The following is an 18,403-nucleotide window of genomic DNA, read 5'->3' on the forward strand; positions in this document are numbered from 1 at the left end:
GCCCAGTGAAACTTCAGTCCTTTCCATAGCAGTTGCATGAGAGGTCTTGCAGTTTCTGCTAATTTTGGAACATACCTATGGTAAAAATTCGTGAGCCCCAAATGAAACTACGATTCCTTTACTACCCTGGTGGGTGTTGGAAAATTTTGAAAGGTCTCAACTAGCTTTGGATCGCTATGAATTCTATCCTGCCCTGTAATGTGAACCAAATACTGAACTTCTGGCAGTACAAAATGACATTTCTCTAAGCTCAATGTTAACGGTGCAGTGCGTAGATGATCAAACACTGTGCACAATTACTCCAAATGTTTTGGAATATCCTTTGAATACACGATTATGTCATCCAGGTACACTATGCAGTGTTTTATTTTTAATGCATGGAACACACTATCCAACACATGCTGAAATATTGCCGGCATGTTTTTAAGTCCAGAAAGTGTGCAGCAAAACTGAAAGTGTCCAGTCGGTGTGGAGAATGCAGTTTTTGGCCAGTCCTCTGGTGTCACTGCCAACTGGTGGTAATCACTACGCAAATGCAGTGTTGTGAAATACTGACACTGACACAAGTTGTCCAGTGTCTGTTATATGACGCATAGGATATGCATCTGACACCTTTTTCTGTTTGAGGAACTGGTAATCACAACAGAAACATTATACTTTGCAACCATGTAGTGTTTTTTGCTTACAATTACAATGGGAACATGTCAAGGACTGCAGTTAGGTCCTGTGATGCCATCTATAAGTTGCTGGTCTATAAATGCTTCCATAGTCAGCTGTAAATGACTTGGAACTCGATGCAGTTGTTTGGTGATGGATGCCTGATTTCCAGCAGGAATTTGGTGTTGAACAAGCGGTGTTGCAGATAATGGACCCGACGGATTAAATAATGTCTTGTACCCACTCAGTAGTTTTTCCACTAATGAACTGTGCTGTGCTTCAAGATGTGCTACCTTACTCCTTAACACTAACCAGTCGACAGACCCCTCCAACATTGTGTGATGTGCTGTAAAATCATGGTCTAGTTCATCCTCATGCAACACTTCTAAATTTGCAACCAGGGTACCCTGCGGCAACTTTACTGCCTTGGTGCCAATATTATCAATACTGACAGGCGTTATCCTCATGCTGTCTGCCTCCTGAACGTAGCACACACTATATTGTAGAAAATGACTAACTGCACCCAATACCTTGTTATCTGCCAAAGGTTCGGTGATACACAATGAATTCACTGGCAGGTCAGAACCAACATCAGTACAGACTACCTTCCTGTACCTTTCAGTATGCGATCCTGCGAATTGACCTTAAGGGACCTTGTACACAGTTAAATTTGTTTCCCCTGGCAATGGGACAGACCTCGTGACAATGAAGGTATTCCAGTTGCAGAGCCTAGCTGAAACAAAGTTCCATCCAGTTCTACCGTATGCCATTCCAAGTCAGTTATGGCACAATGTGCACCTAGGAAACCGAATCCGAGAACATCATCGTACCTATCGCTAACCATGCGAGGAACTTCTGCAGTCACGTGGAAGTTAACCTCCCCCACCCAGAACTTCAACATTCCAGCATTGAGTGAATTTACACACCCTCCACCTACACAATTTAATGTCTAGCATGTTGCACTTAACCCATTTGCTCCAGATACTTGCTTATTTGCAACCAGTACTGGAGAACTGGTATCCAACTACATTTTACGTAGTTTACCACTGCTTTCTTAAATGTGTGACACTTAATGGGAGTGAGGTATAATGGACACCCTGCCCGCTGCGCTGTTTACCTGCTGCCCATAAGATCTACCCTGTGATTGAAACTTCAATTGTTGCTGACATCTGTTATGGCATTGCCAGTCCGAGTAACCAGTTTCCTTACAATACGTGCAACTTTACTGTCTGCAGTCTCTTTGTACATGACTCTTTTGTCCACACCAAAAACATTTGATGTCCATACTATACATTCACTTGACTTACAATGACTCAATTTCCTCTAATGATGATGCAATATTCATTGCTTCACTCAAATATTTAGGAAATTCTGTACACACCTTTCTTGACATTTCCAAAAACTGCTCTGCTTCCCACAAAATTACTGAGTTAACCCTGTCATCGTCCGTGAGCTCTTAGGTACCTACATTGATTTTACGAATACAGTTGGTGAAACTTTCAATTGATTCGTCCTGCTTACGAAAAAACCCTGATAAGTTGTTCCCGACAATAGCCATGTTCTTCTTCCGATATCTATTAACCCTTCCTGAAAATTCTCAAATGTTTTAGCCTCCCTCAGATTCTTATTACACATAATGTGCTCTAGCATATCTTGTTAATTTCAGTCTAGCAACACATAATAAATGTTCCTTACCCCATTCACCTAATTTGTTGGCTGTAGCCAAATTGTCAAAAAAGATAAAAACATCTTCCCCCAGTTCCCCAGAAAACAGGGTAATCAATCCTGCAGCAGTGCCATCCAGAGTGGGTGGGTTGGGCTGTGACTGCTCCCTCTCTGCTGCTCTGGGCTTATTTACCTCTAGCCGTAATTTATCTACCTGATACCTATATTGCTCAATAATCTCAGCAGATGAAAGTTCCTTCACCATGACTACAATTTAATCAAGAGAAAAGTGTATCCAAAGAACACAAAAATTATCCTGGCAAAAGACAGGGAAAGAGACAACCCAGCAGGCTCGAAACCAAAATAACTGAAATCTACGCTTACTTCCTTTGCTGCGTGGCACACCGTTGCTGTAGATGCTCCATACTGCTGACTTTTAATTCCATTAGGTCCGGCCTCCTTGATGCCTCAGCAGTCTGACACCAGTGTAAACACTACCGTCCATTGCTGAATTTTAATGTGGGTTCTCTGCTGGACGTGAGGAAGAAGGTGGTGGGGTTGTGTTCATGATAACAGAAGAACATCATTTATTGATCAACTGCAATACATTGGTTGTAGGCCCTCTGAGCAGGATGTGCTTTCACTCACAGTACTCTCAGTAGCAATGAAGGTGGCGTGCGGATGCTCAAATGTGCAACTGCCGCAGGAACTGTAGCTGCGCTGGAGTAACTGGAACCTGTTGCGTTGGCAGCAGCACTATGGCCTCGCTGGGTCATACGGCAGTGACTGGAACCGCATGCCACGGGCCTCTGTTGAGATCGCGGCTGGGGTGTGTGGTGGCGACGGTGGCAGTGGGGTGGGTCAGTGCCCTATCTCAGCAACCATCCGTAGCAGTGGCTGTCTGGTGTTGGCGGACCAGATTCCTGGCTTCGGTCCCAATAACGGTGTTTGTGCAGATGGCGACAGTGCATTACCACAATGCAACCCAGGCAATGACAGCCCTGGCAGGCAGTGTCTGACAATCAAATAGTGACAGTGATGACTGCAGTGCCGGCATCACTCTGGTGCCTCCTAGACCACGACCTGTATTATAATGCTGACTATTACAATGACTGCGATGACTCAGAAACGGTGCATCTCTGAATGACACAGGCTCTGTGTCACCCCATTATCTCTCGATGGTCGACGAAGGTGAGCTGCCTGTGGGTCCTTAAATGTGGCTTTCTGCTGCTGATGTGTGTGGTTCTTCGTCTCCAAAAGGATGGTAGAATATTCTGGTGTTGCTCAGTTGGCATAACTGACCCGATTACCACCCTCAATGTTGATACCTGGAGTGCGGCGAGCTGTGTCTTGTCACGTCCTCCGCTGGCCAGTGACACAGTGTTCTCCTTTGTACTGCTTAAGTCGGTGCTCCGCTGACCCACTTGCATCACAATATCATACCACTGAGCTGTGCAACAGAATGTAACACACACAGGACTTCTGGCTCCCAATATTCCTTTGCATTCGTTACTCTGAAACTCCTGTCTTTAACTAACTAAATTGTGCTAACCATTCGACCCTGTGCAATAGTCAAGATGTATGAATCTTCAACCAGAACAAAATTTTCAAGAATTAGGTGGATTATTATACATGAATAGGAACAAGAAAAGATTGTTTTATTTCACAGTCAAATTCAGTGTTATATTTGGCCAAATTTGATGTCATTTGTTGCTAGATTAAATGTTGCTTTTTTGTCAAATTCAGTGTTGCTTTTTTGCACAATTTGGTGTAATTTTTTGCCAGTTTTGGCGTTATTTTTTGCCTGAGTTCCTGTTGTTTTTGCCCTTATTCAGTGTCTTTTTTCCCAAATTCAGCTTTTTTTCTGTGAAGGTTGGTGCTATTTTTTGCCAAATTTGATGATATTTTTTGCGAAATTCAGTGCATTTTTCCCAAGTTCTGAGTTGTATCCCACCACCAATTTTGTGTTGTCCCCCCCACCCGCGACCCCTCATTCTGTCTTGTTTATTACCAATTTCTGTGCCATTTTTTTTCAGTTTCTGTGTAATTTTTGCAAAATTGGATTTTTTGCCAATTTTGATGCTGTTTTCCTCATTACATCAAAGTTTGTTGCAAGAGAAATGAAATGCCATTTTAAGATTATGCATGAACCTCAGCCTTGAGGAAATTAGATATCAAAACACCATTTTAATATTCAATAACTACAGATTGTGAACATCAGTAAACTACCATCCTTAGATTTATAACTTTTTTTATACAGCAAATTTATGAATTTTGTGACATATTGTAAAAATTGCCAATTTTGCTAAAAACTACTAACTTCACGTTATTTTCCATGTTATATTTTTTTCTGAAATTTTCTTGTCCCTGTATATGAATAAAACCACTCCATTGTTGTGTTTACTTCTATAGTAATATTATATCCTACACTATGTCCTACACAGGTTATCATGAGACAATTGGTCCTTTGAAAGAAAGTGCTGTTTGGGTTGAAGAAGCTCCACTTCGGACACTTGTTTGGGGGAGAAGATCACTTTCTCCCACAAGTTATCAACAAGAAGATCCGTTAGGTCTATCTGTTGAAGAAAATGAGTAAGTTAATAGATTAAGTCTTCGTTTGTGTCGGTCTTCTAATTAAACAAATAAATGTCTCACGTCTTGCTCAATCTTTCAGTAAGAAATTTCCTGAGGATGACCTTCGAGAGCTGTTTCCTGATGGATCAGGTGATCTAACATCAGAGCAGTTTGTAGCTGCTTGGTTTCTTCTTGAAAACCACCATGCAACATCCTTTGAAGATTTAAAGGCTGGCCTCGCATTTCTGCGACGGAAAGTTGATGGGCAAAAAGAAGGACAACTTTCATTTTTGAAAGTGAGATGCACTGCTTAACATGAAGTTTTAAGTAATGTACTGTATTATGGTAAATATTTGTTTGCAGAAATTTGCTGAGATGGTAATAGAGGCTATGATATCTGTTAATTTTGCTTTTGTACAGTTCACCAAAGATTTCCTTCAGGGATATGGTCTTGAGTGTACATAGTAAAGAAACTATGAATACTGACTATGGTTGCAAATTATCTTTTACTTTGGTATTGTAGGTTTGAATTTGGGTGGAGCCTACTTCTTGCCATCCAGATTTTCGTTTCCATAGTTTCCATATTTCAGTTGCAGTGAATTCAGAATGGCATCCAAATTACTTCTCCATACTTCTTTCCCTTAAATGTATGTTCCATCGTGCAAGACCTTGTCGTTAATGGGACAGAAAACATTAATCTTCCTTTTTTTTGTTGTAAAAATGATCTTCATTAATTTAGAAAAAAATATTGCCCTTATACTTTGATTAAATCTTGAACATCAAAATATTTTCCACAATATATTTAATATACTTTGGCTAGTTATTGAATCCATGTATACCTTTCCATGTGACAGTATGGAAGCTCATATATTAACGCCCTTCTGCATTCTGAAGATAATATCCCTGCTAAAAGACCCTCGCTCCCTTGCTCCCCTAAAAAGAAATATTCATATTCATTAGCAAATAGAAACTATCAGAATAAACTAGTTTCTTCATTTTTAGATAATCTATACCTGCAGTCATGCATACTTCACTGTAGTATAACAAAGGTATTTGTTAATTACAGTGTATTAGTAAGTTTTTCAGTACAGATTGTGCTTAATTTGTATTCCTAAAAACTGAATAGTATCTACTACTTGCAGCATCGACATATCATGTTATCTATATCTCCAATTTTGAGGAAGTATTTCATTTATTTAATATACGGGTTGTCGTTCTACTGGTGCTTGTCACTTTTTAATTTCGCATGTTGGTTGATATGGTGCAACGCATCCTCAAAAAGCTTCAGAATCATATGAGCATGGAAACTGGAATCTTCCTCCCCTCTAAAAGTTGCTAATGAAATAATCAGTGTTTGAAAATATATTATAGATAAGTAAACAGTTTACTCACCAAGCATCGGCAAGAATAACACACAAAAGATGTGGAAATATATGAGCTATTGGAGCCAGTGTCTCCTCCTTCGGACTCACCAAGCATTGGAAAGAATAATAGACGAAAGATGTGGAAATGTGTGAGCTTTTGGAGCCATTATCACCTTCTTGTGACAGAAGGGTTGAAGGGAAAGGAAGAAGGATGCAGGAAAAAGGGCTGTTGAAGTTTGAAATCGGAAGAGTTACAGAAAAGTTGCCCAGAATCACGGGTCAGAGGAGGCTTACTAGATAGGATGAGAAGGAGAGACTGTTTGTTGCTGCGTGCACAAGATGGGATTAAAAAACCTAAGAACTGAGAGGTGGAAGGTAGGGTAATAAGCTAGACAGAGATTACTGGGAAAAAAATTATGAAAGTGTCAATAAGAATGAAAAGTTAGGCACATTATATGTGGTGGTCAAGTGAGTAGGACAGGGAAAAATAGAGATATTGAAAAACATATAGAAAAATAAGTGGGAGTGAAGAAAAGGAACTGATAAAGAAGTTCTCAGACTGCAGACATTAAGATAAATTTAGGCTAGATTGTTGGCGAGAACCAAGCACATGTTGTAAAGGCAGTTTCAACGTGCATAGTTCTGAGAAACTGGTGTCGGGAGGGAGAATACAGATGGCAGTGTGATGAAACAGGCACCAAGATCATACCTATCATGTTGTAGAGTGTGCTGTGCTCTAGTGATACAGTGGGGACTGGTCCAGGGGTGGCAGCTGTAGGGTAGGGAAATGGGTGCAGAAGCAGCATGGGGTATGACCTGGATATTACAGAGATTAGGGGAGAGGGGGTGAAGAAAAGCTGTTCTAGAAGGGATGGGTGAAATATCCCAGCCCACCTAACATTTGGTTCCGCTTTTATTGACTCTCTCACGATATTTCTTCAGTAATCTTTGTTACTGTTTATAATGCACTTAACTTTCTGCTGTTATTGACTCTCTCATGATATTTCTTCCGTAATCTCTGTCTTGCTCATTACCCTACCTTCACCTTTAAGTTCTCATGTTTTCAAACCTCATCTAGTGGAAGTGCCCCTACAGGTATTTTTTCATTCTCATCCCGTCCAGTAAGTGTCCCTTTACCTGGGGTTCTGGGTGTTTTTTCTCTAACTTTTGGTATTTCGTAAACCTCACTGGTCCTTTTCCTTCATCCCTCTTCCTTTCCTCTCAACCCTTCTACCAGGAGGAGGAGCCATTGACTCTGAAAACTCACACATTCCCATTTCTTTCATGTGTTTCCTCATGCAACTTCTTGGTGAGTAGCGTTTTTGTCTGTCCAATGACAAAACATGGACTTCTTGCTTAGAGGCGTGGTTTTTGAGTGTATAGAATTTTAGAGATTTGTTTTAAATATTTCAGCAGCAGCAGAGCACTGTAGTTGTATCATCAAATATTTGTTGACCTACATAGACTTGTCAAAAACATTGGAGGACTCTTCAGAAACTGTGACGTTTGTTGTTGATTCAAGTGCACTGACAAATGACCTCAACACTGCCATACTAGACAAAACCAAGAGAAAAATAGAACATACGTTCAACAAGCTGATAGCAAATAGCTTAATCCTAATAAAAATGCAGCTCAGTTTTTACTGTTTTGTAAAAGAAACTACCCTATAACATTCAATTACATTGATTATGCATAAAGTGGAATGCATTTTGGAGTAGTTCAACATGTTTTGTTGTCTTGCTGCCTGTGATTTCCAAATTTTCTGAAGTAAAAATGAAATAATGGAAAGGGGATGGCACCATGAAAAGGGTACAACTGTGATGCTGGGACTAAGGAACATACATTTTGAAGTAATGAACCAGTCTGAGAGATAATATCTTTAGTTTAGGAGTTCATTTTGAAAAGGCAGGTGGTAGCTTAAAATTCAGATCCCTGCCATTGACATTACTCTGAATTATGACACCTCTTGTGTTGTGATTAAAACAGACTTGCTGTAGTATCACAAATTTATGACTTGTGTAAACAAGCTTTTTGTCATTGTAATTCCACTGAATGAGGTGGTGCAGTGGTAATACACTTGAATCTGCATTCAGGAGGACAGTGGTTCAAATCACCATCCGCTCCTACTAGTTTAGGTTTCCTATGCTTTTCCCAAATTACTTAAGGCAAATGCCATAATGGTTTCTTTGAAAAAGACATAGCTAGTTTCTTTTCCATCCTATCTGAAGCTGGGGTGGTGCTAATTACTTAGTTGGTGGTGGGGCACTAAACTCTAATCTTCCTTCCTTTGCACTTGCTTCAGGAGTAAGTGAATTGTTTATAAGAAAAGTGAACTTTTTCAAATTCATTGTAATGTTACTGTCATTGTAGAAGGTATATCTATTATGATTCATTCCGTACTGGCTTCCTAAGTTCGCAGTATCCAGCACAGTCGCCAGTCCTTCATAGAGGGGTCGTCATGTGTCCTCTTGGTCGTAACCCCCTGACTCTGCAGGGATTGCACTACTGATGCCTGAGCTGCAATCTCCCCATGTATGCCAAGGAGTAGATGCCCATTGTCTTTGTTTGGGGCATCGGGACTCCCGGCAATGACCATCATGCCAGGTGGCCTTTGTTGTGGCTGGGTGGGCTCCTTGGGCAGAGCCACTGATCGCAGTGGGTGGCATCAGGGCTTATGACCTGCAATGAAGTGGACCAAGTCATCTTTTGCTGGGTACCGAATGGCCCCAGCCATCTCTAATAAAGGGAAGGCTGAATTCAATGCTGTGGAGTATGACTCTAAATCGTTCCCCTCCTTAGCTACACCATTGGAGGAACGTAGGGCCACAGAAAGCAGAGAGTCATATTCGCCTTGTTATTTAGTGTACAGCAGAACTGATGGGGACTGCTATCTGGATACGAAGCCTCTATTTTCTGTTGAACCACTGGAGAATAAGTTTGGGGAAGTGACAGCACTGTCCAAAACGCACGATAGTTCATTCCCGATTCTGGCTGCATCACCAGCCCAGCCCTGAACATTAATCTGCTTGAGAAGCTAGGTGATATTCCTGTTTCAGTCACTCCCCATAAAAGTCTCAATGTGGTCCAGGGAATTATGTCTCATCACAACCTCTCATTGCAGCCCAATGATGAGCTACATGCCAGTTTAGAATGATGGGGCATTCATCTCATCTGGCACTCCTATAGGGGCCTGAAGATAATAAGCTTGCCATCGGTGCCTTCATGTTGACCTTTGAGAGTGATTTGTTACCTGAAAAGGTCAAGGTGATGGTATATCATTGTGGTGTCAAGCCATACATCCCTTCCCCTTTTGTCGGCTTTAAGTGCTAGAAGTTCGGGCACGTCTTCCCGGTGCTATTGCAGCACCACTTTTTGAAACTGCGGATGTCCACTGCATCTGAATACCACATGTGCCCGTCCTTCCACCTGTGTCAACTGTGGAGAGCTCCACTCCCCCTGCTCGTTGGACTGCACAGTACTCCAAAAGGAGTGGAAAATTATGGAGTACAAAATTGTGGACAGGCTGCCTTACTGTGAGGCTAAACTGATATATGAAAGGTTGAACCCTGCTCGATTGCTATCGACTTACGCTGCCGCTATGGTAATGTCGCTGTCATTGATGCCATTACACTCCTCGTCCAAGCTTTCTCCAGTGGGCACTCAGGGCTGCCCATCTTCATCCCCCCTTCTGGTGACTGGGGGAACCTCATCTTCTGTTGCTCAAAAGCTTTTACTTTGTGACGACCTCTCCCACAAATGCTGGGGACATCATGCCCCCCCTCTCCCACCCTCCTCCTCTTCCGTTGGAGAAGCAACAGCCTCCTCCAGCTCTTCTTGCATGGAAGGCGTCCTTTGGGACTCTACCTTCCATGGTCTCCCCCCGTGGTAAAGTGGAGGCCAGCCTGTGGTCGAAGAGCTTCACAGTCTTCCTCTGTCCCTGAAGCTACTTCAGAGAAGCCCTCCCAGCAAGCCCGTAAAGAGCAGTGAGAGGGCAAACTGACAAAGAAGAAATCTGTTAAGGAGTGGGAGACTCTGGTGGTCCCCACACCACCACTCCCTAACACTTCCACGTCTGAGGACGAGTTGGAGATTCTGGTATCCCTGGAGGACCTAGATCTCACTGAAGCCTCAGATGGAATGGTATTGGATGCGAGCAATCAACCAGTGGTGGCAGGTGACCGTGAGGTGTAATCTGCTTCTTTGGTCCCTTCGTGACTTCCCAGATGACGGAAAGCATCATTCTTCAGTGGAATTGCTGTGGGTTTTTCTCCCGCCTCGCTGAGTTAGGACAACTCTTGATTGCATCATACTTCAGTGGAATTGCTGAGGGTTTTTCTCCCGCCTCGCTGAGTTATGACAGCTCTTAAGTGTTACGCCTGTTTTTTGCGTTGCCCTTTAGGAAACCTGGTTTCCTGCAATGCAGACCACTGTCCTTCATGGCTATCATGGGTACTACAAAAACTGTTCTGACTGTGACCGAATTCCAGGTGGAGTCTGTATCTATGTCCTTAGATTTTTGTCTGTAGCAAACCTGTGCTCCTTCAAACACCTTTAGAAGTTCTGGCTGTTAGGGTGAGGACAATGCAGGAAATTACCGTCTGTAACGTCTACCTTCCTCCAGATGGTGAAGTGTGGCACCATGCATTGGCTGCATTGGTATCCCAGCTCCCCCCACTTTTGGTCTCTTGGTTTGCAATCCTGGAATTCTCCTGTCTATCCACTAGAGAGCTCAAGACAACTTGTATGGCAGTGACCACCTTCCACTCTTCCTGTCCCTCCCCGAGCATCACTCATCTGGATGCTTGCCCAGATGGGCTCTTACCAAGACTAACTAGGACACTTTCACTTTCGCTATCACTGTTGAATATCTGTTGCATGGCAACATTGATGAGGTGATCCACACCATCATTACTGCCATTGTTGCTGCAGCTGAATCGGTAATCCCTTGTTCCTCAGGTTGCTCCCGGTGGAAGACAGTGCCGTGGCGGTCGCAGGAAATTGCTGCAGCCATTAGAGACCATAGGCGGTCCGTCCAACATCATAAGTGCCACCCGTCCCTGGAGTACCTCATTGCCTTCAAACAGCTCCGTGCTTGGGTCCGTCAGCTCACCAAACAAAGGAAGCAAGAGTGTTGGGAATGATATGTCTCCGCCATTGGAACACGAACCTCCCCTTCCCAGGTTTCCACGAACCTCCCCTTCCCAGCTGAGACGCCTTAATGGATATCGGACCCCTGCAGGTAGACCTGGAATATCCACACATGGAGCTGCATATACAAATCCAGGCATAATCACAGCGTGTCTTGCTGAGCATTATGATGGCACCTTTGCATGTGAGAAATACCATCCCATCTTTCATCTCCGAAAACAGCAGGTGAAACAACAACATCTTGTCTTTTGCTCCATGCCACCCTGAGCCACATAATTCTCCCTTCAGTGAGTGGGAATTTCTCAGTGCCCTTGTTGATTGTCCTTACACATCCCCTGGACCAAACAGCATCCATTCCCAAATGATCACATATCTGTCATCGGATTACCAGGACCAACTTCTTGCTGTTTTCAACCGCGCCTGGAGTGATGGCAAATTCCTGTTGCAATGGTGGGAAAGTATCATTGTTCCAGTGCTAAAAAGCCTGGTAAGAACCTGGTAGATGTGGGTAGCTATTATCCTATCAGCTTCACCAGTGTTCTGTCCAAGCTGCTTGGACGTATGGAGAGATAGCAGTTGTGTTGGCTGCTTGAGTCTTGAGGCCTTCTGGCTCCATTCCAGGTTGGTTTTAGTCAAGGTCAGTCCACCACTGACAACTTGATCTACCTGGAATCTGTCATCCGAACGAGCTTTTCCTGGTGTCAACAATTTATTGCCATCTTTTTCGATCTGTCAAAAGCCTACAATACCACTTGGCAACACCACATCCTCGTTACTCTGCACAAGTGGGGTCTCTGGGGCTCGCTCCCAATTGCTATAAGGAACTTTTTGTCGTTCAGCACTTTCAGAGTTTGACTTAGTGCTGCACACAGTTTGCCCAACATTCAAGAGAATGGGCTTCCTCAGAGCTCTGTACAGACTGTCCCACTCTTTTTAGTTGCTGTTAATGGTCTCGTAGCAGCAGTGGGTTCCTCAGCCTCCCCTTCTTATATGCTGACGATTTTTGTATTTCCTTCTGCTCCTCTTCTATTGGTGTGGTTGAACATTGACTGCAGGGAGCCATACAAAAGGTGCAGTAGTGGGCACTCACTCATTTAGTTTTCAGCTGCCAAGACTTGCGTCATGCACTTCTGTTGTTGTCGTACTGTCTACCCACATCCAGAACTTTACCTCAGTCACCAGCTACTTAAAGTAATGGAGACTTACTGCTTTTCGGGACTGGTCTTCAACACCACTTAACTTGGCTTCCACATCTTCGTCAGCTTAGGGAAAAGTGCTGGTGGCATCTTAATATTATTTGATACCTGAGCGACACTGACTGGAGTGCTCATCGCCCTACAATGCTGCAGCCGTTTGAAGACTTTGCACAGTCCTGTCTTGACTATGGGAGCCCAATGTGTGGTTCAGCATTGCCCTCAGAATTGCAGCCGCTGGACTCTGTATGCCACTGTGGAGTTAGGCTTGGGGGCTTGTGACGGAAGCTTTCCGAATGATCTCATGCCTCCTCATGGAAGCTGGCATTGCAGATCAGGTGATAACAGCTGCTTGTGAATTGTACTGCGCACATTCATAGTTCATCTCATCATCGAAATTACTGTCTCCTTTTCCCTAACACAGTGATCTATCTCCCACAACGGCGACCCAGATTGGGGATTCCAAATGCAATCCGTGTCCAGTCGCTTGTTATTGTACTTGACACTTTACCTCTACCACCTTTCCTGTGGGTCCATTCACGTAAACCTCTACGATCCATGCCTCAGCCACAGCTTTGTCTGGACCTATCGCAAGGCCCAAAAGGCTCAGTTCCGCCGGCAATTTTTCTCTCGTGTCGTTGATTTCAAGGGCTCATAAATAATCTATGCTGATGGCTCGATGGCCGATAGTCACATTGGCTTCGCTTACGCCCGTGCTGGACATACTGAACAGTGCTCCATGCCGGATGGCTGCGTTGTTTTCAGTGCAGAGTTGGTAGCCATCTCTTGCGCTCTTGAGCATATCTGCTCCTGCACATATCTGCTCCTGCACTTATGAGTCCTTTGTCATCTGTGGTGACTCCTTAAGCAGCCTACAAGCTCTTGATCAGTGCTTCCCTCACCACCCTTTGGTAATGACTATCCAGGAATCTTTTTATGCCCTTGGAAATAGTGGATGCTCAGAGTCCTTCATTTGGACCCCAGGAAATGTTGGGATCCCAGGCAATGAACTCGCTGACTGCTGGCCAAACAGGCTACTGGTAAACTAACTCTGGAGACTGGCCTGCTGGAGACTGATCACTGATCAGACTTACACTGTAAAGTTTTTGGGATCTGGGGTACTGAATGGTGCTTCCTCAGTACACCAACCAAACTACACTATGTGGTCAAAAGTATCCGGACACCCCCAAAAAAATACGCTTTTATATTAGGTGCATTGTGCTGCCACCTACTGCCAGGTACTCCATATTATCGACCTCAGTAGTCATTACACATCGTGAGAGAGCAGAAGGGGGCTCTCTGCAGAACCCACGGGCATTGAACGTGGTCAGGTGACTGGGTGTCACTTGAGTCACACGTCTGCACGCGAGATTTCCACACTCCTAAACATCCCTAGGTCCACTGTTTCCAACGTGATAGTGAAGTGGAAACGTGAAGGAAATTACAGCACAAAAGCGTACAGGCTGACGTCGTCTGTTGACTGACAGAGACCGCTGACAGTTGAAGAGGGTCGTAATGTGTAATAGGCAGACATCTATCCAGACCAACACACAGGAATTCCAAACTGCATCAGGATCCACTGCAAGTACTATGACAGTTAGGTGGGAGGTGAGAAAACTCGGATTTCATGGTTGAGTGGCTGCTCATAAGCCACACATCATGCCAGTAAATGCCAAACGACGCCTCGCTTGATGTAAGGAGAATAAACATTGAAGGATTGAACAGTGGAAAAATGTTGTGTGGAGTGATGAATCATGGTACAAGTTGTGGTGATCCGATGGCTGGGTGTGGGTATGGTGAATGCCCGGTGAACATGTATAGTGCCAACAGTAAAACTCGGAGGCAGTGGTGTTATGGTGTGGTCGTGTTTTTCATGGTGTGATCTTGCACCCCTTGTTGTTTTTGCATGGCACTATTACAGCAGAGACCTACATTGATGTTTTAAGCACCTTCTTGTTTCACACTGTTGAAGAGCAATTGGGGGATAGCGATTGCGTCGTTCAACATGATCGAGCACCTGTTCATAATGCACGGCCTATGGCAGAGTGGCTACGTGACAATAACCTCCCTTTAATGGACTGACCTGCACAGAGTCCTGACCAGAATCCTATAGAACACCTTTGGGGTATTTTGGAATGCCGATTTCGTGCCAGGCCTCACCGACCGACATCGAGACCTCTCCTCAGTGCAGCACTCTGTGAAGAATGGGCTACCATTCCCCAAGAAACTTTCCAGCACCTGATTGAACGTATGCCTGTGAGAGTGGAAGCTGTCATCAAGGCTAAGGGTGGGTCAACACCATATTGAATTCCAGCATTACCGGTGGAGAGTACCATGAAGTCATTTTCAACCAGGTGTCCGGATACTTATGATTACATAGTGTGTTACAGTGGAGCTTGCTCGTCCTTTTTTCTTCTTGCGATCAGCCATCTGCTATATTCTTTTAATACCTCCTACTGTTTCATTCCTTTTTGTGCAAGTTCTCACCTTTTCTCTTGCCTCTTTTATTTTCTCCATCAGTGTGTTTCCCAGTTAGTTTTCTGTCTTTTTTACTTCCCAGACTTTTTTGAGGAATGATTTTACTCTGCGACCTGTTTGAATATGGAAAATGGGACTAATGACCCTGTAGTTTAATCCCTTTCTCTCCAACCCAACCAACCATCCAAGCTCCCTTTCTCCCTCCCTTACATTTTTAGTGGCTACTGGTTCTGCTGATGAGCACAGAAAGTCTTGACTGACAGTAAATGAACTTTCCTTGGGAGATTAGTATAAATTACTCATAGTACCCTATAGCAAAATGTCATCTGTGTCTTGCTGCAGAATCTAGCATGATTGCAATACATGTACTTATAAATCATATAACCAAGAAATTTATGCCACAGCTTGATAATATGTAAATTTCTTTTTGTTTCCAGACAAATGTTGGCTCTGTAATGGAGCAGTTAGATACTCTGATGGTTTTGAAGGAGAAATTTGAAGCTGACATGAAAGAGTTTGGTCCTGATCAAACAGCCAAAGTCGAGAAAGCTATTAGAGGTATGAAAACCAATGAGCTGGCAAGTTAGAACAACAGTTCATTAAAACGGTTAACACTAGAGAGTTTTTGTGAAGTCACGTTTCATGACCAAAAAAAAAAAAGTATGGAGTGAGATGGTCAGATGATCACTCCTGCCCCTCCAAACAAATCTTCTTGACGTTTCTATGTAGCAGCAAAAGCCTATTATTTTACATTGATCTGTTCAAGTTAAAAATCTTTTACTGTTAATAATTGCACTTACTATCTGTTTTGCCTTCGTGCTAAGATCTGCTTTCATTTCAAGTGCAAGTCCAGTTTTCCAGAAATGTTTTATAATATTTCAACATTTGTGTGGTTTGTACACTTTAAACACTGATTCTTGCTGTATTCATAGTGTTCTGTAAGCTACTTGTGAATGGGAAGATTCCAAGAAAGTTCATCAGGCAGTGCTGAAGTAAAGTTTGATGAACGTTAGATTCTCAAATTAAGTTGCTTGAATCTGGATGTTCCTAATTTGAGCATAACTTTTATACTAGAAAACTTGTTTGGCTTAAAGGGTGGAAAAAAGATGCTTTTGTAAAGAAAAAAAAAGCTTAAAGAAAGTCCATAAATTATTCTCCTACTTTATATTCACTAAATATTGTGATGTCTCAAACTCATTGAAATTGATTGTGGTTGAAATTTTCTGTTTTTGTATAGTGTCTGTGGAAGAAGCAAACAAGTTGTCGAAGATGTTCTTGCTCGCAGAGAACGTGCTGATGCCACTCGAAATGCTCTTGGTGTCTTGCAGAGGTATAAGTTCTTGTTCAGTTTACCAGTGAACATTGAGCGTAACATACGGAAGGGTGAATATGAAGTTGTCATCAATGATTATGCAAGAGCAAGAAACTTATTTGGAAATACAGAAGTCAATGTGAGTTCTTTAAAGCACTATAAAATTAATTTACTATTTTAAATAAATGCTTCATGAGGCAGAAATGAAAATGTAGTTGTGACTTTTTGAGATAGGAGGAACTATGACAGCAGAGTCGGTAGACAGAGGAAATACATATTGTATTATTAACCTTTTATTATATAAAGAATAATGTCTTTTCAGGAGAATAGACATGTGGGGTGTGAGAAAAGCTGAACAATAGACATGCAGATTAAGCAAGAAGAAGAAATTGTTTGAGGAACAATTATCACAAACATGTCTCTGTATCTCAGTGAGTTGCACCCCACCCCCAATAGTTCAAAATGTAATGTATAACAACAATGGAAATTCCTGAATGGAATAATTCATAAAATGGAGGAAAGGCAATCACTCACCTGTAGGAGATTAATGTGAGACACGTAGAAACATTCAACAGAAAATGGTACTTTCATCAGCTTTCGAGCTCTTTCTCTTTCTCTAATAGGAGTACACAAATTCACATACACACAACCACATGGACAAAATACAAATCCATCGCTGTGGGACCTTCTTGTTGTGGGTGAGTGCGTTGGTGTGTCCATGTGGTTGTGTGTGTTAATGTGTGTATTCCTGCTAGATAAAGAGGAAGAGCTCAAAAGCTAGTGTAAATACTGTTTTCTGTTGTGTGTTCCTATGTGCCACACACTAACCAGCTCTAGACGAGTGGTCTCCTTTCCTTCATTTATTGTAAAACTACTTGTATGTTCTTCTGTGTGGCTATTAAAAAAAGTCTTCTGTGGTTATTTTATCTCATTGGATGGCGAGCAGGCACTTCTCCTTTGCCTTGTATAGTGGCTTGGTGCCAATTTTTTATTTATATGATGTGTTAAAATATCAAACAAGTCACACTGGATAGTGAATTTGATCAGGTATCTTATAACTTGCGTGCTTTCCTCTATTACATTTTTTCCATGTGATGGTGTCTTTGCAGCCTGCCTATTAACCTGTTTTGTGGTCATCCTCAACATGCTTATTTTTCTCTGTGTCAGACTAATAATTACTATTTCTTACAAACAAAAACATAATCAGTGGAATTTTGAGTTCTAATATACAACATAAGAGTATTGACACTTACGTCTAAACAAAAGTGAATCTAAGGCTTTAGTGCAGTCAAGTTACAAACACTTTTGTGAGGTGGAAATACTGAATTTTATGATTAGCTAAAGAATGAAGAAACTCCATCCAAACAGGCATCGGGAGGTACAACGGTACCGAGCGACCATTGTGCCATCCTCAGCTGATAGGTGTATTGGATGCAGGTATGGAGGGGCATGTAGTCAATACACTACTCTCCCAGCCATTGTCAGTTTTCGTGACCAGAGCCACTACTTTTCAATAAAGTAGCTCCTCAACTTGTCTCACAAGGGCCGAGTGCACTCCGCTTGGCAACTGCACTTGGCAGACCCAGACGGGATCACCCATCCAAGTGCTAGCCAAGCCTGACAACACTTAACGTCAGTGATCTGACAGGAACCTGTATTACCACTGCAATGAGGCCATTCGCTGAAATGAAGAGTTGACCTGCAAATACAGAAGAATAGTAATTGACCATCATTTATTCTGTTATGTTTTTCATATGATTAACAATGGAATAGTATCAATATAATAGAAGGAAACATTCCACGTGGGAAAAATTTTATATAAAAACAAAGATGAGGTGACTTACCGAACAAAAGCGCTGGCAGGTCGATAGACACACAAACAAACACAAACATACACACAAAATTCAAGCTTTCGCAACAAACTGTTGCCTCATCAGGAAAGAGGGAAGGAGAGGGGAAGACGAAAGGAAGTGGGTTTTAAGGGAGAGGGTAAGGAGTCATTCCAATTCCGG

At 42.7% G+C, this 18,403-nt stretch overlaps 1 protein-coding gene across 1 annotated transcript in view; it reads left to right on the top strand.

Moving 5' to 3' along the window:
• Positions 1-18,403, top strand: part of LOC126483914 (exocyst complex component 2) — a 125,714-nt gene that overhangs the window by 23,063 nt on the left and 84,248 nt on the right. Inside the window, 5 exon segments of the mRNA XM_050107187.1 lie at positions 4,767-4,914; positions 4,997-5,192; positions 15,517-15,637; positions 16,317-16,340; positions 16,343-16,530. Coding sequence (XP_049963144.1) covers positions 4,767-4,914; positions 4,997-5,192; positions 15,517-15,637; positions 16,317-16,340; positions 16,343-16,530 — 677 coding nt within the window.

The sequence above is a fragment of the Schistocerca serialis genome, chromosome 6 (genome assembly GCF_023864345.2).
Source record: "Schistocerca serialis cubense isolate TAMUIC-IGC-003099 chromosome 6, iqSchSeri2.2, whole genome shotgun sequence".
NCBI classification, from domain to species: Eukaryota; Metazoa; Arthropoda; class Insecta; order Orthoptera; family Acrididae; genus Schistocerca; species Schistocerca serialis.